This window comes from Ranitomeya variabilis, chromosome 4 (genome assembly GCF_051348905.1).
Source record: "Ranitomeya variabilis isolate aRanVar5 chromosome 4, aRanVar5.hap1, whole genome shotgun sequence".
NCBI classification, from domain to species: Eukaryota; Metazoa; Chordata; class Amphibia; order Anura; family Dendrobatidae; genus Ranitomeya; species Ranitomeya variabilis.
This window is the reverse complement of record NC_135235.1, coordinates 215,888,579-215,909,967: the sequence shown is the minus strand read 5'-3', so window position 1 is coordinate 215,909,967 and position 21,389 is coordinate 215,888,579. Positions and strand designations below refer to the sequence as shown.

The 21,389-nt window shown below is 43.7% G+C and overlaps 1 protein-coding gene across 1 annotated transcript in view; it reads left to right on the top strand.

The window, feature by feature from the left end:
• The first annotated feature begins 2,279 nt into the window (after nucleotides 1-2,279).
• The window catches only part of GSK3A (glycogen synthase kinase 3 alpha), a 34,822-nt gene continuing 15,712 nt past the window's right edge, over nucleotides 2,280-21,389 (top strand). The window contains exon 1 of the mRNA XM_077259936.1: nucleotides 2,280-2,428. Within this exon, the coding sequence (XP_077116051.1) occupies nucleotides 2,314-2,428 (115 nt within the window). The 5' untranslated portion in view covers nucleotides 2,280-2,313. The remainder of the gene's footprint in view (nucleotides 2,429-21,389) is intronic.

Here is a 21,389-nt window from a genome sequence, read left to right as displayed (position 1 = left end):
AAGCGCAAAACTCGCCATGCGCAAAACTTGCTGCACACAACTTGCTACACTAACCTGTCACATGCAACTCGACACACAAAAAGTTGCTACACGCATGTCGCCACACAAAACTCATCTCACAAAAGTCGCTACATGCATGTCGCCACACGCAACTCAACACACACAACTTGACACAAACTACAAGAGCAACAAATTTACCATATAGGAAATACGGCAGCTGTCAGTCACATGACCTGTCTATCAAGTGTATGTGTGAGCTAATATATACTGCCAGGGGGGAGGGCGTCCTGTTGGCTGGGGATTTATCAGGCTGCCAATTTAGCTTACAAATACTGAGGTAAAAATATTGAGCAAATAACGTGTGAACGCGGTCTAATACAGGAGGAGATGACATACAGATATATACTATATACAGGAGGAGATGACACACAGGTATATACTATATACAGATGACATACAGGTATATACTATATACAGGGGAGATGACACACAGGTATATACTATATACAGGAGATGACATACAGGTATATACTATATACAGGAGGAGATGACACACATATATACTATATACAGGGGAGATGACACACAGGTATATACTATATACAGGAGAGATGACACACAGGTATATACTATATACAGGTGGAGATGACACACAGGTATATACTATATACAGGAGGAGATGACACACACATATATACTATATACAGAAGGAGATGACACACAGGTATATCCTATATACAGGGGAGATGACACACAGGTATATACTATATACAGGGGAGATGACACACAGGTATATACTATATACAGGAGATGACATACAGGTATATACTATATATAGGAGGAGATGACATACAGGTATATAGTATATACAGGAGATGACATACAGGTATATACTATATACAGGAGGAGATGACACACATATATACTATATACAGGGGAGATGACACACAGGTATATACTATATACAGGAGAGATGACACACAGGTATATACTATATACAGGTGGAGATGACACACAGGTATATACTATATACAGGAGGAGATGACACACACATATATACTATATACAGAAGGAGATGACACACAGGTATATCCTATATACAGGGGAGATGACACACAGGTATATACTATATACAGGGGAGATGACACACAGGTATATACTATATACAGGAGATGACATACAGGTATATACTATATATAGGAGGAGATGACATACAGGTATATAGTATATACAGAAGAGATGACATACAGGTATATACTATATACAGAAGATGACACATAGGTATATACAATATACAGGAGATCACATACAGCAGGTATATACTATTTACAGGGGAGATGACATACAGGTATATACTATATACAGGAGATGACATACAGGTGTATACTATATATAAAGGAGATGACAAATATGTATATACTGAGGGGAAAATCAGAGGTGTGAGGTGAAAATGAAAAGGTGTGAGTGCAAATTGAGAGGAGTGAGGGAAAATAGTGGAGTGATCGGAAAATGACAGATGTGAGGTCAAAATGACAAGTGTTAGGGGGGAATGAGAGGAGTGAGGGGGAAAATAAGAGGAGTGAGGGGGAAAATGAGAGGCGTGATGGGAAAATAAGAGAAGTGAGGTGCTATAACTAACCACAGATATTTACTATGCCCAGGCAACGCCGGGCTCTTCAGCTAGTATATATATAGAGTGAGAGAGAGAGATATAGACACACACTTTAAAAATGTATTAAAGCAAAAACAGTATAAAAGTAGGAAAAAAGTAAAAAAAAAAAATTCCCAAGCACATCATATATATATAAATAAACAAAAATATGTAATGTATTTGGTTTTGCCACATGTGAAGCAGTCCTGTCTCTGGCATCATAATAGATAACGTCACTGCAGCATTGCAATGTATTAAAAATAATAATGTAAAAAAAACTATGAAAAAATAAAAAATTTGCAAAGAATGTAAAATAAAAAATATATATACAGTAATAGAATTCCGGTTTAACCAGTAGATAAATTAACATATTTGGAGTCACTGATGACTTATATTCTTATATCAATCTGTAAATAATAAAGTTCAAAAGCAAAAATGGGCCCAAATAATCCTGCTTTAACAAATGATGGGCGTAAGGCTAGGGAAGGAGCATAGGGCCCTTGTGCAGTCAGGAAGCTCAAAGCAGAGAATATAGAAAAAAGAAAAACCTCAACAAAATGTCTGCCGCGCTGGAGACAGACACGTGACTAACACTTTCCCTCTAACTTTTCCCTCTGGTATCCGTCTCTCGTGTGACGTCACAGCGTCCCTGTGGTCTCGCGATGCGTGCCGGGAGGTGTAGTTCTCATCGTCTTTTTAAAGCCCAGCCTAATGCTCCCGGAAGAAGAACACGTAAGATGTTTGTCCAGAAGAATTACCGGGAGAAGCGGCTGCACTGTGAGTGTGATACGGCGGGGACGTGCCGGGCCGCGCTCAGCCCGTGTGTGTGACCGCTGCCCGGCGGGACGGGAATGGCCTTCAGAGAGGTCATCGCTGCGGGGGGTTGGGTGTAGGAAGATGGTGACGGGGGCACTTCCGGGTGTACGTAGACACGTGGAGGACTGGGTGTAGCAAGATGGTGGCGTGCTTTGTTTAGTTGTAGGGGGAAAGATGCTGCTTCATGTGTGAGCATTGTGTGTGAAGGGTGAGGGCCGCGCTGTACACCGAGCCTGGGCACCCTCCTCTGCCATGTCTAGCTTTTATTTCATTTTTCTCCATTGCCCCTGTAGACATGTAGGGGGACCCCGTACTTGTGCACCATGTAGGATACAGGACTCTCCACATGTCCGTGCTGCATCTAAATGACCGTATACGGGGTCTCCAGCCCGAACCCCCTGCTCCGTGGCCTGTAATGGGCCTGTGACCCCCTAAACCGCGCACTATGGGTGTTCTTCGTGTAGCGTCTGCGCCTCCGGTTCTGTCAGCGCTCACTACGGAGTCTCACCCGAAGCTTTGTTTGTTCAGAGACGGAACAAGTTCAATAAGTCACTTATTCCTCTGTTATCAGGAGGGCGTGCGTCACTAATGTGTGCGTCACCGTCTATACATGGAGGAAGCGGTATTATATCAGTTATATTCCTGTACATGGGAGCAGTATTATAGTAGTTATATTCTTGTACATAGGGGGCAGTATTATAGTAGTTATATTCTTGTACATAGGGGCAGTATTATAGTAGTTATATTCTTGTACATAGGGGCAGTATTATAGTAGTTATATTCTTGTACATAGGAGCAGTATTATAGTAGTTATATTCTTGTACATAGGGGGCAGTATTATAGTAGTTATATTCTTGTACATAGGGGCAGTATTATAGTAGTTATATTCTTGTACATAGGAGCAGTATTATAGTAGTTATATTCTTGTACATAGGGGCAGTATTATAGTAGTTATATTCTTGTACATAGGGGCAGTATTATAGTAGTTATATTCTTGTACATAGGAACAGTATTATAGTAGTTATATTCTTGTACATAGGGGCAGTATTAGAGTAGTTATATTCTTGTACATAGCAGCAGCATTATAGTAGTTATATTCTTGCACATAGGGGCAGTATTATAGTAGTTATATTCTTGTACATAGGAGCAGTATTATAGTATATTCTTGTACATAGGAGCAGTATTATAGTATATTCTTGTACATAGGGGCAGTATTATAGTAGTTATATTCTTGTACATAGGAGCAGTATTATAGTAGTTATATTCTTGTACATAGCAGCAGCATTATAGTAGTTATATTCTTGCACATAGGAGCAGTATTATAGTAGTTATATTCTTGTACATAGGAGCAGTATTATAGTATATTCTTGTACATAGGGGCAGTATTATAGTAGTTATATTCTTGTACATAGGAGCAGTATTATAGTATATTCTTGTACATAGGGGCAGTATTATAGTAGTTATATTCTTGTACATAGGGGCAGTATTATAGTAGTTATATTCTTGTACATAGGAGCCATATTATAGTAGTTATATTCTTGTACATAGAAGCAGTATTATAGTAGTTATATTCTTGTACATAGCAGCAGTATTATAGTAGTTATATTCTTGTACATAGCAGCAGTATTATAGTAGTTATATTCTTGTACATACGGGCAGTATTATAGTAGGTATAGTCTTGTACATAGGAGCAGCATTATAGTAGTTATATTCTTGTATATAGGGGCAGTATTATAGTAGTTATATTCTTGCACATAGGGGCAGTATTATAGTAGTTATATTCTTGTTCATAGGGGCAGTATTATAGTAGTTATATTCTTGTACACAGGGACAGTATTAGGCTATGTTCACACTTTGCGGATCCGCAGCGGATTTGCCGCTGCGGATCCGCAGCAGTTTTCCATGCAGGGTACAGTACAATGTTACCCTATGGAAAACAAAAACCGCTGTGCCCACATTGCGGAAAATCCCTTTAAAAACCGCGCAGAATTGCTGCGGAAAAAAAGGAGCATGTCACTTCTTTCTGCGGATTCCGCAGCGGTTTTCAACATGCACCAATAGGAAAGTGCTGTTGAAAACCCACAGAGGAATCCGCAGATGAAAACGCAGGAAAATCAGCAGTGAAAACCGCAGCGGTTTTTGCACTGCGGTTTTTCCAAATCCGCTGCGGAAAAATCCGCAGCAAAATCTGCAAAGTGTGAACAAGCCCTTATAGTAGTTATATTCTTGCACATAGGAGCAGTATTATAGAAGGGATAGGGACAGTATTATAGTAGTTCTATTCTTGTACATAGGAGCAGTATTATAGAAGTTATATCCTTGTACATAGGGGCAGTATTATAGTAGTTATATTCTTGTACATAGGGGCAGTATTATAGTAGTTATATTCTTGTACATAGGAGCAGTATTATAATAGTTATATTCTTGTATATAGGAGCAGTATTATAGTAGTTATATACTTGTACATAGGGGGAGTATTATAGTAGTTATATTCTTGTACATAGGGGCAGTATTAGGCCGGCCTCACACTCAGCGTATAAAAATACGGTCCGTTTTTTACGGCCGTAATACGCAGAAAGATCCCCAAAATAGTGATCCGTATGTCATCCGTAGGCTTTAGCACTGCTCCTGGCTGTAAAATAATTAAGCCCTTCAGATGGATTACCTCGTTGGATGTGACAGGTCATCAGAGGGTATGTATATTGTGGTTTTATTATTTTGCCAAGCGAGGGTCTTCCGGTGGATTGAGAGAGCAATAAAATATTAAAACAACCTGTGTGTTTATTTCATTAAAATACTTTTTAATAATGTGTGTGTTTTTTAACCCTTTCATACAATTGGATTAATAATGGATAGGTGTCATAATTGACGCCTCTCCATTATTAACCCGGCTTAATGTCACCTTACAATAGCAAGGTGGCATTAACCCTTCATTACCCCATATCCCACCGCTACACGGGAGTGGGAAGAGAGTGGCCAAGTGCCAGAATAGGCGCATCTTCCAGATGTGCCTTTTCTGGGGTGGCTGGGGGCAGATGTTTTTAGCCACGGGGGGGGGGGGGGGGGGGGGCCAATAACCATGGACCCTCTCCTGGCTATTAATATCTGCCCTCAGTCACTGGCTTTACCACTCTGGCGGAGAAAATTGCGTGGGAGCCCACGCCAATTTTTTCCGCCATTTAACCCTTTATTTTAGCAGCTACAGCGCCCACATTTTGCACATACACACTACTAACATTAGTAGTGTGGAATATGCACAAAAAAAAGGGGGATATGAGATGGTTTACTGTATGTAAACCATGTCTCATATCCTGTCGGGTTTAGGCAGGAGAAATGAAAAGCCGGCAATTGAATTGCCGGCTTTTCACTAACACCGCTGCGTATTTCTCGCAAGTCACACTGCTGGTCCGTGTGGAATCCGTATTTTTCTCGCCCCAATAGACTTTCATTGGTTTTTTTTTTGCGCAATACGGTGACAAACGCAGCATGCTGCGATTTTCTACGGCTGTACAAGACCGTATATTACGGATGCGTAATATACGGCAGATAGGAGCTGGGACATAGGGAATCATTGGGCCGTGTGTAATGCGAATTTTACGGACGTAGTTTATGCGTTCATACGTCCGTAAAACTCACTAGTGTGAGGCCGGCCTTATAGTAGTTATATTCTTGTACATAGGAGCAGTATTGTAGCAGTTATATTCTTGTACATAGGGGCAGTATTATAGTAGTTATATTCTTGTACATAGGAGCAGTATTATAGTAGTTATATTCTTGTACATAGGGGCAGTATTATAGTAGTTATACTCTTGTACATAGGGGCAGTATTATAGTACTCACAATGAGTAAGGCGGCAAGACCGTTGAAACGCGTTTGATTTTAATGCACTTTAAGGCCGGTTTCACACGTCAGTGGCTCCGGTACGTGAGGTGACCGTTTCCTCACGTACCGGAGACACTGACACATGTAGACCCATTAAAATCAATGCATCTGTTCAGATGTCATTGATTTTTTGCGGACCGTGTCTCCATGTGCCAAACACGGAGACATGTCAGTGTTCGTGGGAGCGCACGTATTACACGGACCCATTAAAGTCAATGGGTCCGTGTAAAACACGCACCTCACACGGACTGTCTCCGTGTGGCGTGCCGGAGACAGAGCTACAGTAAACGCTGTCCCCCCCCACTGGTGCTGAATCCGCGATTCATATGTTCCCTGCAGCAGCGTTTGCTGCAGAGAAAATATGAATAATAGTGTTTAAAATAAAGATCTATGTGTCCCCCGCCCTCCCCCCCCCCCCCCCCCCCCGCTGTTCAGAAAATACTCACCCGCTCCCATGTTGGCTGTCACTCCTTCCTCTCTGCCCCGCGCCTCCTACTGTATGCGGTCACGTGGGGCCGCTCATTTACAATCATGAATAGTCGGCTCCGCCCCTATGGGAGGTGGAGCCGCTTATTCATGACTGTAAATGATCGGCCCCACGTGACCGCATACAGGAGAAGATGGGGCCAGACCAGGAAGCCGCGACAGCCAACGTGGGAGCGGGTGAGTATTTTCAGAACAGCGGGGGGGGGGGGGGCGAACAGGGGGTGGGGGGACACAGATCTTTATTTTAAACACTATTATTCATATTTTCTCTGCAGCAAACGCTGCTGCAGGGAACATATGAATCGCGGCTTCAGCACGATGCAGGGTACCACACGCGTGGGTACCACACGCTCCGTGTGGTACCCACTCGCCATACGGGCGGCACACGTGTGCCGCACGTATGGCCTACGTGAGTTCACAGGCACACGGATAACTCCGGTACCGATTTATTCCGGTACCGGAATTATCTGGACGTGTGGGACAGCCTTAAGCCTGTGACTGTCACTGGTATGAATCACCTGTTTTTGTGTCTATGGATATGAAGATGGACTTTGGATTTATGTGCTTTTAACAAAAATGGAATAAAAGGTATTTTTTATGGACTTCTGCTTTTCCAGTATTATAGTAGTTATATTCTTGTACATAGGGGCAGTATTATGGTAGTTATATTCTTGTACATAGGGGCAGTATTATGGTAGTTATATTCTTGTACATAGAGGGCAGTATTATGGTAGTTATACTCTTGTACATAGGGGCAGTATTATGGTAGTTATATTCTTGTACATAGGAGCAGTATTATAGTAGTTATATTCTTGTACATAGGAGCAGTACTACTCCTGCAAAACTGGATTCGGACCTATTCCCTTTGGTACCGACAGTCAAGGTGTGCTCTGTCATACATCAGTATGTCTGGGTGTCCGCCTCCAGGAGGCATTTATGCCCCATAACGATGCATGACCTCATTATAGCCTCCTGTTTTTCGGGAGTGGTTGGGATGAAATCCTCGACTGTGTGAACGCTGTCTTATTCTTGGGGTACATGCAGGAGCAGATGAGGCACAGCCTGTTCCTTGGTGGTGGTGGAGCTCTTGTTCGGCCAGCCGTGGTTCTGGGTGAAGGGTCTACGTCTTGGAATGTCGGTGACTTGTTGGAGAACAGATCAGGGCAGTGATTGTTTACCTGCGGCCTCTGATACATTTACCTTTCAGGTGGTGACTTCTCTGGGATTAGTGCAGTTGCTTATTAATCAGAATGACAAGGTTACCAGCCTCTCCTGCATCTGGGAATCTGATCATGTGTGTATGGTGGAAACAATGGACTGGGGGACAATGGGAGCTGGTGGGATTATGCTGGGAGGAGTGACTGTGTAAATTGTTTCTTATCATTAAGGGCTTACTGAAGGACGGAGACTTGTTTCTTAATCCTTGAGGCCAATTGTTCACCATTTTAGGGTGTGATGGCGTTTTTATTAAAATCTGTAACAATGCTTTCCGATTGGAATTCTTCAACTACAACTCCCAGCAGGCACGTGAGCTCACCTGTATCAGAGAAACTCTTTGACTGTGTTCTCCTTGAACCCTCTTGGTTCTGTATTACGTAAATGTAGCACAATGGCTTCCTTCATTAGTCAGGACGATTGCATAGATACCGGAGCCCTAAACACAAAATTAAGGAAGAACTATTAAACAGCTTTCTTGGACCTGACAATTCTGGTGTACTCACTTTGAAGGGACACATTTTTGCTTTCGAATTGTATCCTTTTTTTTTTTTATTTCTGCCCCAATATTAAAAGTATAACCCAGGATGTAACTCAGGATCAGTAATGTAATGTATGTACACAGTGACTGCAGCAGCAGAATAGTGAGTGCAGCTCTGGAGTATACAGGTCCTTCTCAAAAAATTAGCATATAGTGTTAAATTTCATTATTTACCATAATGTAATGATTACAATTAAACTTTCATATATTATAGATTCATTATCCACCAACTGAAATTTGTCAGGTCTTTTATTGTTTTAATACTGATGATTTTGGCCTACAACTCCTGATAACCCAAAAAACCTGTCTCAATAAATTAGCATATCAAGAAAAGGTTCTCTAAACGACCTATTACCCTAATCTTCTGAATCAACTAATTAACTCTAAACACATGCAAAAGATACCTGAGGCTTTTAAAAACTCCCTGCCTGGTTCATTACTCAAAACCCCCATCATGGGTAAGACTAGCGACCTGACAGATGTCAAGAAGGCCATCATTGACACCCTCAAGCAAGAGGGTAAGACCCAGAAAGAAATTTCTCAACAAATAGGCTGTTCCCAGAGTGCTGTATCAAGGCACCTCAATGGTAAGTCTGTTGGAAGGAAACAATGTGGCAGAAAACGCTGTACAACGAGAAGAGGTGACCGGAACCTGAGGAAGCAGTGGACTGAGTCTGGTGTGGAAACATCCAGAGCCACCGTGCACAGGCGTGTGCAGGAAATGGGCTACAGGTGCCGCATTCCCCAGGTAAAGCCACTTTTGAACCATAAACAGCGGCAGAAGCGCCTGACCTGGGCTACAGAGAAGCAGCACTGGACTGTTGCTAAGTGGTCCCAAGTACTTTTTTCTGATGAAAGCAAATTTTGCATGTCATTCGGAAATCAAGGTGCCAGAGTCTGGAGGAAGACTGGGGAGAAGGAAATGCCAAAATGCCTGAAGTCCAGTGTCAAGTACCCAGTCAGTGATGGTGTGGGGTGCCATGTCAGCTGCTGGTGTTGGTCCACTGTGTTTCATCAAGGGCAGGGTCAATGCAGCTAGCTATCAGGAGATTTTGGAGCACTTCATGCTTCCTGGCACCTGCTCACAGTGCCAAAACCACTGGTAAATGGTTTACTGACCATGGTATTACTGTGCTCAATTGGCCTGCCAACTCTCCTGACCTGAACCCCATAGAGAATCTGTGGGATATTGTGGAGAAAGTTGAGAGACGCAAGACCCAACACTCTGGATGAGCTTAAGGCCGCTATTGAAGCATCCTGGGCCTCCATAACATCTCAGCAGTGTCACAGGCTGATTGCCTCCATGCCACGCCGCATTGAAGCAGTCATTTCTGCCAAAGGATTCCCGACCAAGTATTGAGTGCATAACTGAACATTATTATTTGATGTTTTTTTTGTTTGTTATTAAAAAACACTTTTATTTGATTGGACGGTTGAAATATGCTAATTTATTGAGACAGGTTTTTTGGGTTATCAGGAGTTGTAGGCCAAAATCATCAGTATTAAAACAATAAAAGACCTGACAAATTTCAGTTGGTGGATAATGAATCTATAATATATGAAAGTTTAATTGTAATCATTACATTATGGTAAATAATGAAATTTAACACTATATGCTAATTTTTTGAGAAGGACCTGTAATACAGGATGTAACTCCGGATCAGTAATGTATGTACATAGTGACTGCACCAGCAGAATAGTGAGTGCAGCTCTGGGGTATAATACAGGTTGTAACTCAGGATCAGTAATGTAATATATGTACACAGTGACTGCACCAGCAGAATAGTGATTGCAGCTCTGGAGTATAAGGCCATGTGCACACGTTCAGTATTTTTCGCGTTTTTTTCGTGTTTTTTCACTATAAAAACGTGATAAACGCTAACATATGCCTCCTATTATTTACAGTGTATTCCGCATTTTTTGTGCAAATGTTGCATTTTTTTCCACGAAAAAATCGCATCGCGGGAAAAAAAAGCAACATGTTCATTAAAAATGTGGAATTGCGGGGATTCCACACACCTAGGATTGCATTGATCTGCTTACTTCCCGCACGGGGCTGTGCACACCATGCGGGAAGTAAGCAGATTATGTGCGTTTGGTACCCAGGGTGGAGGAGAGGAGACTCTCCTCCACGGACTGGGCACCATATAATTGGTAAAAAAAAAAAGAATTAAAACAAAAAATGGTAATATACTCACCTTCGATGGCCTCCGGAGTCTTCCCGCCTCTCCGGTGCATGCTGCCGCTTCGGTTTCTATAGCTGGTGTGCGGTGAAGGACCTGCGATGACGTCGCGGTCTTGTGATTGGTTGCGAGACCGGTCATGTGACCACTCGCGAGACCGGTCATGTGACCGCTCACTTGACCGCGACGTCATGGAAGGTCCTGCGCGCACACACCGTCTATAGGACAACGGACGCCGCTGAGGAGATCGGTTGTCTGCAGGTGAGTATAAGTATTTTTTTTTTTTTTTAAATTATTTTTAAACATTCTATCTTTTACTATTGATGCTGCATAAGCAGCATCTATAGTAAAAAGTTGGTCACACATTGTCAAACACTATGTTTGACAAGTGTGACCAACCTGTCAGTCAGTTTTCCAAGCGATGCTACAGATCGCTTGGAAAACTTTAGCATTCTGCAAGCTAATTATGCTTGCAAAATGCTAAAAAAAACGCGAAAAAACGGTGGAAAAAACGCAAAAAAAAAAATGCGGATTTCTTGCAGAAAATTTCCGGTTTTCTTCAGGAAACTTCTGCAAGAAATCCTGACGTGTGCACATACCCTAATACAGGATGTAACTCCGGATCTACATCGGGTGAGTGCTCAGTGACTCGTCTTCGGTATGCTGTCTATAATGGTCAGATTACGCACTCGTGCGCCAGCACACGTAATAGTTGCAGATAATTGCTGTGATATTAGAATGAGGGGAAGTTGAGCAGGAAGCGGAGGGGAAGGTTTCTGTATCATGTGGTTCGGTCTTGGCTGGAAGTATCGGCATTCGAGCCCCTATAAACATCACACAATGTCAGTTGTTTAGGTTTGGTTCACCGCTTCCGCACACTGGAAGTTCGCCTTTTCGCTGTTCTCGTGCGGCGAGATTCCGATCTCCACCTGCTGATCTGCAATGATGGCGAGCAATAGAAACTGCTGCTTCATCTCTGAGGTTTTCCTTTGTAGCAATTATAATCTTGTGATGGAAGATTGAAAGATCTAAAAAAGGTTCTCCTGCATGAGGGGGGATTTGGGTTTAGTTAATGGCACCTTCATGATGCTAAATGGCATTACCATATTCTCCAACCAGCGCTCCATAATGGAAGATTTGCTGTTTTGGAAACTGCCTACAGGGTGGTACAAGAATGGCAGCGTGCTGCAACAAGACTTATTTCTGCAGATCTAGTTGGTCATTTGCAATCCTATGGGTCATTCCACATCAAGTGGACCAGTTTTAAAAATTGTCCCCACTCGACCTTCTCCGATCTTGCTGAAAATTTATAAGGATGTACATGTATGTTTGAAAAGAGGTTCTGTACATTTTTAGGGCCAGATCTCAAATACATTGGGCACTGTTGACCTTTTCACTGGAGGTTCCACCAAGCCTGCGGCTTCAGCTAAGAGGATTTTGCAAACTTTGGCACATAGCCATTAGAGTTCTATACTGGCTATGATGCTGAAATTTGGCATACTAGCTCAACTTTTGCTGCTAAACACAATAAAATTATTACCGGCTATGACAAAACAATATTTCGGCCGCAATTTTGTGTCAAAGTAGCTTGAAAAACGCGTCGCATAAAATTTATGCCAAACTTTGCCCATATATAACTCAAGACCAAAAACCAATAGTAACTGGTGCTTTGCCCTGTACACCAAACATCTACATGACTTTGCATTGCTGCAGTATCACGGTCAAAGCATATGTATTTGTGGAAATATTCACACCCACATATGATGAAAAACTTAAAACTGAATTTTACCTATTTTTAGGTCAAATTTCTCAAAAAGGGTACCCCTAAAATATATTCTGATATCATTAGAAAGAGCACATTTTTCTCTACAAGGATCATTGGTTTTTTTTTTTTTTTTTTGGAGTCTCTCAGTTTAAGAAATGAAAAATGCCACTGAACATGGTGTTATTTATTAATACACAATGAATGGTAACTGCACTATTTAAACCCTTGCGTTAGTCCATGGTGGTTATACCACAACCAATTCCCTAAGAATTGGTAGTATAATCCTATTAAGAATTGTAATAATGCTGTCTTTCGAGAATTGGCAGCCCCATCGCCTAGGAGCCATGGCCGATAGCCGTGCAAGGCGAGCCTCGGGCGGTCTCGTTATCGCAGGTTCCGAAGCCTGAGGGTGGGTGTCTTTGCCTAGGATCCCAAGCCTAATATTGGGTATCTTTTGTTGGTTCCCAAGCCATAATGTTCAGTCTAAGTGGTCTGGAATTGTTGCTGAATTTGCAACATAATCGGTTCAGAGAAGCTGTATTGTTGGCCCATTGCTGGTGCTGGAATTATTGCAATGATTGACTGCTCGGGAATCCAGCATGTATCATTTCTCACAGGCTAGTGAAAGAAGCTAGCTGGTCCATGAGGATGCATAAAATTTATTAATGCATCATGCTTGTCGACTGAAATTTCAGAAATATTTCCAATCCACCAGTTCCTATCGTAAATGCAGGCAATGTATTGCCCTGGCTGGAGGTTTGCAATTGGCACAAAAGGCATTTCTGATCTGACAGATCTATCTACATGGGCAATGAAAGATGATGGATCATTTGACACCCTTGAAATGCGAATCTTTTTGTCATCAATTGGCACAAACTGGTGATTTTCTCTTGTTCCAGCAATCGTATGTCCATCTTTGAACCTTTCCTCTTGAACTACCCGTGTTTCGTCAATTTTTCTTTTGGAACAAAAAAAAACTTGATTCCATGCAGTTGCAAAAGTTGAGTAAATCCACCGGGGTCAGTATTTGGTTTTCCGTTGGGTGTTGAAGACTGGCACGAGCTCCCAACCTCTTTGCTGTCCCTCCAATCCCATCACAGGGCGACTTTCCATGACTGGTACCAAAAAAATTCCATTCAGCGCTGATATTGAAATCAGCATTGTGGTGGCACGAGTTGAGAAAATTTTTGAAATTTTTGTACTGGGCTGCAGATCCATCGCTGAAGTAGTGGATATGACGAATCCCATAGATGAGAGTCTTGAGATACTCCACAATTAGGCCATGTGCACACGTTCAGTATTTTTCGCGTTTTTTTTCGCGTTTTTTCGCTATAAAAACGTGATAAAAACGCGAAAAAAACGCTAACCTATGCCTCCTATTATTTTAAGTGTATTCCGCATTTTTTGTGCAAATGTAGCCTTTTTTTCCGCGAAAAAATCGCATCGCGGAAAAAAAAGCAACATGTTCATTAAAATGCGGAATTGCAGGGGATTCCGCACACCTAGGGGTCCATTGATCTGCTTACTTCCCGCACGGGGCTGTGCACACCATGCGGGAAGTAAGCAGATTATGTGCGGTTGGTACCCAGGGTGGAGGAGAGGAGACTCTCCTCCACGCACTGGGCACCATATAAGTGGTCAAAAAATAAGAATTAAAATAAAAAATAGTCCTATACTCACCCTCGATGTCTTCCCGCCTCCACTGCATGCTGCCGTTCGGTTCCTGTAGCTGGTGTGCGGCGAAAGACCTGCCGATGACGTCACTGTCCTGTGATTGGTCGTGAGCGGTCATGTGACCGCTCACGTGACCGTGACGTCACGGAAGGTCCTGTGCGCACAGACCAGCTATAGGAAGAGGAGCCGGACGCCGGTGAGGAGATGTCTGGGTGAGTATAAGCATTTTTTTATTTTTTTTATTATTTTTAAACATTCTATCTTTTACTATAGATGCGGCATAAGCTGCATCTATAGTAAAAAGTTGGTCACACTTGTCAAACGCTATGTTTGACAAGTGTGACCAACCTGTCAGTCAGTTTTCCAAGCGATGCTACAGATCGCTTGGAAAACTTTAGCATTCTGCAAGCTAATTACGCTTGCAGAATGCTAAAAAAACGCAAAAAAAACGCAAAAAAAAAAATGCGGATTTCTTGCAGAAAATTTCCGGTTTTCTTCAGGAAATTTCTGCAAGAAATCCTGAACGTGTGCACATACCCTTACTGTTAAGAAAGTGTGGACTGTAACTGTGTCATGTCGTGAGCAATCACTGATTATGCACAAGCTGATGTTCTGCGCAGCTTCACCATTTAACTCCTTGAAGTAAATTACAAATGGGTGTACTGTAGCTTGACTATTTTCCCAGTGGAAACCTTGAATGGCATCTTGAACAATAAATGAGTAATTTTCAGCAAAGTCCATAAGGATCACAAGCTCTCCAGGTCTCAGATTTTCCTTCAATGATTTCAGATATCAACTTTGATGCTTGGTGATGTAGTGATGGCTACAAAGTTTAGAAATTTTCAAAACCAATTCTTCAATGAAATCTTCTATAGTCAGTTGTTTCGTATCAAGCGTGTCTCGATCAGTGTGAATCCATTGTTTGAACTCAATAATATCTTCAGGGTCACTGTTGACAAACACATTGACTAGAAATTCTTTTAAAACTTCAGGACCCGGGCATTTATCACAACGGCCAAGCATACAGTCCTTGGATTCAATTCCACAGACCATTTTGCATATGAGCTCTTTGTAGTCATCATTGATTGGGCATGCTGCAAGCATTAGTTTGACATTTTGGTGAATGGTACACACAAACGGAATGTGTTCCAGCAGATCCAACGGTTACGCACCACTTTGGCCGAAGCTCACACAACTTGGAAAATCCAATTTCAGGGCCATTCCGATCCCGATAGGCAACAAACATTTCCCTCATATTGCTCAGTAATAGTCGCTTTTGCATCTGCTTTTTTTCTCCTGCTATTCGCACTGATAGTCTTTTTTACCAGGGCACATTCGACTGAATTCATCATCCTCAAAAAATGCCTGCACCTTTTTCTTCACTTCCTCGGAAACTTTCTTGCCACACTTGATTCTAGGTAAGGCTAAGATCCCATGTTCACATTTAAGCTTTCGAGCTTGTTTGACCATTCGTTCAGAGACACCGAATTCGTCTGATATAGCCTTAATGGACCAACTTTTAGGTGCCAATGTCAAGATTTGGACCTTTTTGGACAGCAATGGGCCGACAATACAGCTTCTCTGAACCGATTATGTTGCAAATTCAGCAACAATTCCAGACCACTTAGACTGAACATTATGGCTTGGGAACCAACAAAAGATACCCAATATTAGGCTTGGGATCCTAGGCAAAGACACCCACCCTCAGGCTTCGGAACCTGCGATAAAGAGACCGCCCGAGGCTCGCCTTGCACAGCTATCGGCCATGGCTCCTAGGCGATGGGGCTGCCAATTCTCGAAAGACCGCATTATTACAATTCTTAATAGGATTATACTACCAATTCTTAGGGAATTGGTTGTGGTATAACCACCATGGACCAACGCAAGGGTTTGAATAGTGCAGTTACCATTCATTGCGTATTAATAAATAACACCATGTTCAGTGGCATTTTTCATTTCTTAAACTGAGAGACTCCAAAAAAAAAACCAACGATCCTTGTAGAGAAAAATGTGCTCTCTAATTATATCAGAATTAATTTATTTTAGGGGTACCCTTTTTGAGAAATTTGACCTAAAAATAGGTAAAATTCAGTTTATTTAAGTTTTTCATCATATGTGGGTGTGAATATTTCCACAAATACATATGCTTTGACCGTGATATTGCAGCAATGCAAAGTCATGTAGATGTTTGGTGTACAGGGCAAAGCACCAGTTACTATTGGTTTTTGGTCTTGAGTTATATATGGGCAAAGTTTGGCATAAATTTTATGCGACGCGTTTTTCAAGCTACTTTGACACAAAATTGCGGCCGAAATATTGTTTTGTCATAGCCGGTAATAATTTTATTGTGTTTAGCAGCAAAAGTTGAGCTAGTATGCCAAATTTCAGCATCATAGCCAGTATAGAACTCTAATGGCTATGTGCCAAAGTTTGCAAAATCCTCTTAGCTGAAGCCGCAGGCTTGGTGGAACCTCCAGTGAAAAGGTCAACAGTGCCCAATGTATTTGAGATCTGGCCCTAAAAATGTACAGAACGTCTTTTCAAACATACATGTACATCCTTATAAATTTTCAGCAAAATCAGAGAAGGTCGAGTGGGGACCACTGGTCCACTTGACATGGAATGACCCCTATTTAAGAGTGGTAACACCAGCCAGCAAGTCACAAGTGACATCTCTCATCGTTCCTTTTCTATATTGTTCTCCATCCGGCCCAGACTGCCCCAACGAGTCTACAGCAGATTCATTAGTTTTCCAGGACGTCCCTCCTGACAGCACCATGGAGGACGTCTCCCCTCCTCCTTGCTGGGACAGGAAACACACGAGAGTTTAAATATCCGGTACCACCCCTCACTTCTCAGTGTTTTTCCTGTCCCTGCACGGAGGGACACACGAAGAGAAGCAGCATGCTTACCGAGCTCAGGGGGATCGTGCGGTTATCCAGATCCTTCCCCCTGTCAGTGGCTCAGGGTCGAAACTCCCCAGTCGGGAGTCCCTCTACCCCAAAGGCCCGGAGCGGGACTAAGCTCCGGGATTGAACCGCTCCTCCCGGTGGGGGGCTCTCGGTTCTCGACGCGGCAGCGATCCCAGCAGGTCCCCAGGCTACAGGCGTGGTGCGGGAGTCGTTACAGCTGGCCGGCACTTCCTGAGCTAAAGAGCCGCGTCACTTCCGGTTTCGTCAGAGCCGGCGAAAAACGTCACTTCCGGTGGCGTTCTAGGAGCGGGGAATTCAAACGCTCCACGGTGGAGAACGCTGTACTGAAGCGGTCGCTGTGGGTAGCGTTCAGCTTCGGACGGCGGTGCACGGTATACCTCAGAACCGGAATATGGAAGACCGAGTGGAAGAGGAAGGGGTAAGTCTGCCTGTGGCAGTATACCCCTACATCATAAAATACCGCACACCGTCTAGCCTATTACTCCCTATCTTATGTTGTATAGGATAAGGGAAACCCCGCTGCTCCCCCTGCTACGGCTAAAAAAATCTGGGAAGGCCACGGCTAAGAGCATAAGATGTCCCGTATGCCACGTAAAGCTCCCAGATTCCCATGGCAAGACCCTATGTACACCCTGTACTTCTAAGGTCATGAAGGACGAGCAGTCGTCTCTGCTATCCGAGATGAGGTCCCTAATTCGGGAGGAGGTTCAGGCTTCTATATCCAGCCTCGCACAGTCTCGCCCGTCCAGTCCTATAATGGGTCGCAAGCGTGCTAGACGGGAAGAACCCCAGGGGGAGCCAGAGTGTTCTTCTGATGAAGGTTCCGAACTCAGGGATTCCCCATCAGAAGAGGAGGGAGAAATCCCTGCAGGAAGCCATGATCAGAACAGGAAGTATCTCTTCCAGTCTGAAGAAACGGATGAACTCGTACTGGCAGTACGAAACACGATGCAGATCGAAGACACCTCCAAACCACAGTCCAGGCAGGACTTAATGTTCGGGGGACTAGTAGCTCGGAATCAGACTGTGTTTCCTATAAGTGAACATATTAAAGCTATGATCCTGGAAGAGTGGAAAGAGGCCGAGCGTCGTTTGGTTCTCTCACGTGACTTTAAAGGCCATTTGCCATTCGATCTTGAGGAAGCTAAATTATGGGAGGAGGTCCCTAAAATTGACGTTCCCGTGGCTAAAGTCACCAAGAAGACGGCTATACCATTTGAAGACTCCTCCAGTCTTCGTGATCCTATGGACAGGAAGGCGGACATTCTCCTGAAAAGGGCCTGGGAGGCATCTGCGGCCCTGATTCGAACAAACATAGCAGCCACCTCGGTGGCCAGGTCTATGTATTTGTGGATGGGGCAGTTGGAAGAGCAATTAGCTAATAAGACCCCTAGATCTGATATTTTGCATTCCATGAAATCCGCTATGGCATTCCTTTCAGACATGACTGCAGAGTCAGTCAGATTTTCAGCTCGTAACAGCTCTCTGTCTAATGCAGCTAGGCGGGCAGTATGGTTGAGATCCTGGTCTGGTGACAATGTATCCAAGTCCAAACTCTGCTCTATTCCATTTTCGGGACAGAGGGTGTTTGGACCAGCTCTAGACTCTATCCTTGAGTCAGCATCTGACAAAAAGAAAGGGTTTCCGGAGGATAAACCCAAAAGACCTCAGCCCTTTCGGAGAAACTTTTTGGCAGTTCGATACAAGAGGTCAAGGTCGGTCCAGCAGAGGATCCTACAGAGGCTCCCGTGGACAGAGTAGCAGAAACAAAGGCTTTTTCTTTAGTCCATCCACTAGAAATAAGCCACAATGACGCCACCAACATTGGGGGAAGACTGCGGGGGTTTGCAGAAAACTGGGCGCAGATTACTCAGAGCCAGTGGGTTCGCAGGACTGTATCAGACGGATACAGCATAGAGCTTTACTCACCTCCCCCAGAAAGATACATTGCTCCTACTATAGTCACGGCAGAGTCGGCCATACTAAAAGACTTACAGGTCATGCTCAGGACAGAGGTAATAATCCCGGTTCCCCAGTCAGAGATAGGAAGAGGGCACTACTCCTCCCTATTTACTATCACAAGGCCGTCGGGCGACACTCGCACCATAATAAATCTAAAGCCTTTGAATGCCTGGGTGAGATACAAACGGTTTCGAATGGAATCCATTCGATCAGCAGTTCAGCTCATAAACCAGAATGCGGTCATGTGTACTATCGACCTAAAGAGGGCCTACTACCAGGTTCCAGTACATCCTTCATCTCAGAAGCTGCTGAGGTTTGCAGTAGCACTGCCATCAGGGACCTTCCATTATCAGTTCCAGGGCCTCCCGTTCGGACTGGCTTCAGCTCCTTGCATTTTTACAAAGCTTGTATCAGAAATGGTGGCCTTCCTGCGAAGTCAAGGCATTATAATAATTCCGTATCTGGACGACTTCCTTCTCGTGGCAGATTCAGTAGATCGTTTGGTGGCTCACAGAACTCGAACAATTGCAGTAATGGAACATCTGGGATGGGTACTAAATTGGCAGAAGTCCGATTTACTACCAGAACAGAGGAAAATTTTCCTGGGTGTATGTCTGGATTCCAGATTAAGAACGTCCTTTGTGCCAGATGTCAGACGAGAGATGATCCAGACGCAGGTCAAGTACCTATTGGAACATCGAGTCACCATAAGAATGGCGATGAAAGTTCTCGGGCTAATGACAGCTTGTATACCATGCGTCAGGTGGGCACAAAGCCACTCCAGACACCTGCAGAGGCAGATCTTGTCAGTATGGGATCGTCGGCAGTCTTCCTTAGAGGCTCCGCTAAAGGTGTCAATCTTAACACGGAAGTCTCTTCACTGGTGGACACATACCAAAAACCTAAAGGTGGGTGTCCTATGGATTACCTCCCCCTACGTGGTTGTTACCACGGACGCCAGCGCTTGGGGATGGGGAGCACATCTACAGGGCAGAATCCTGCAAGGCAGGTGGCCAGCAAGCATCAGAAGCAGATCTTCCAATTTCAAAGAGCTATATGCCGTCTGGCAGGCACTAAGACACAATCAGCTTACACTCTCAGATCATCACGTAAGAATCTTCTCCGACAATATAACAACGGTCGCATTTCTGAACCACCAAGGAGGCCCAAGATATCAGCCACTGCAGGATCTGGCAGAGACTATTTTCAAATGGGCAGAAGAAACAGTATTATCAATAACGGCTATCCACCTAGAAGGCTCTCAAAATATAGTAGCAGATTATCTAAGCAGAAGGGATCTGCACCCAACAGAGTGGGAATTGGAACAGAGTATCTTCCAGACATTATGTCACAGATGGGGAACCCCCAATATCGATTTATTCGCAAACAGAAGAAACGCGAAGACCCCAAGATTCTTTTCTCTGAACCCCGCGGATCTCCCAGAAGGGATAGATGCACTGAGCCAGCAGTGGAACCAGCCTCTCTCATACGCGTTCCCTCCCCTGGCATTAATTCCAGCGGTCCTACGGAAGATCAAGGAGGATCAAGCAAAGGTCATCCTGATTGTCCCGTTCTGGACAAGAAGAAGCTGGTTTCCCATACTGGGGAGCTTAGCAGTCGACCATCCCGTCGAGCTGCCGATCAAGGGGAGAGTCATCCACCAGGGTCCAGTATACCATCCAGACCCCAGCAGACTTCGTCTTTCAGCCTGGATCCTGAAAGGGACATCCTGAAATCAAAGGGACTATCTGATCAGGTCATAACTACTATCCAGAGTAGTAGAAAACCTGTTACTTCAGCGATCTACCAGAAAATCTGGAAACGTTTTTGTCTAGAAGGTGGCAGATCCGACGTTGTATCAGGATCTCCGGACATTCCCCGTATTCTGGACTTCCTTCAAAAGGGATTCAACCTGGGTCTCCGTCCCAGCACATTAAAAGTCCAGATTTCTGCACTAAGCTCATTTCTGGACTACCCGTTGGCATCTCACCCATGGATAATAAGGTTCATTCGGGCCATTCAACGAATGCGTCCTACCATTAGGCAGCTATTACCATCATGGGATCTTAACTTAGTCCTTTGGGCCCTGTGTAAAGGCGCTTACGCTATGGGGGATGACATGCCCATTTCTATCCGCACCCGGAAAACGGCTTTCCTAGTAGCTGTCACTACGGCCAGGAGGGTTGGAGAAATTCAGGCCTTATGTACAAGGGATCCCTATCTCCAGATCAGGGATGATAGTCTAATCTTAAAATTAGATCCCTCATTTATCCCAAAGGTA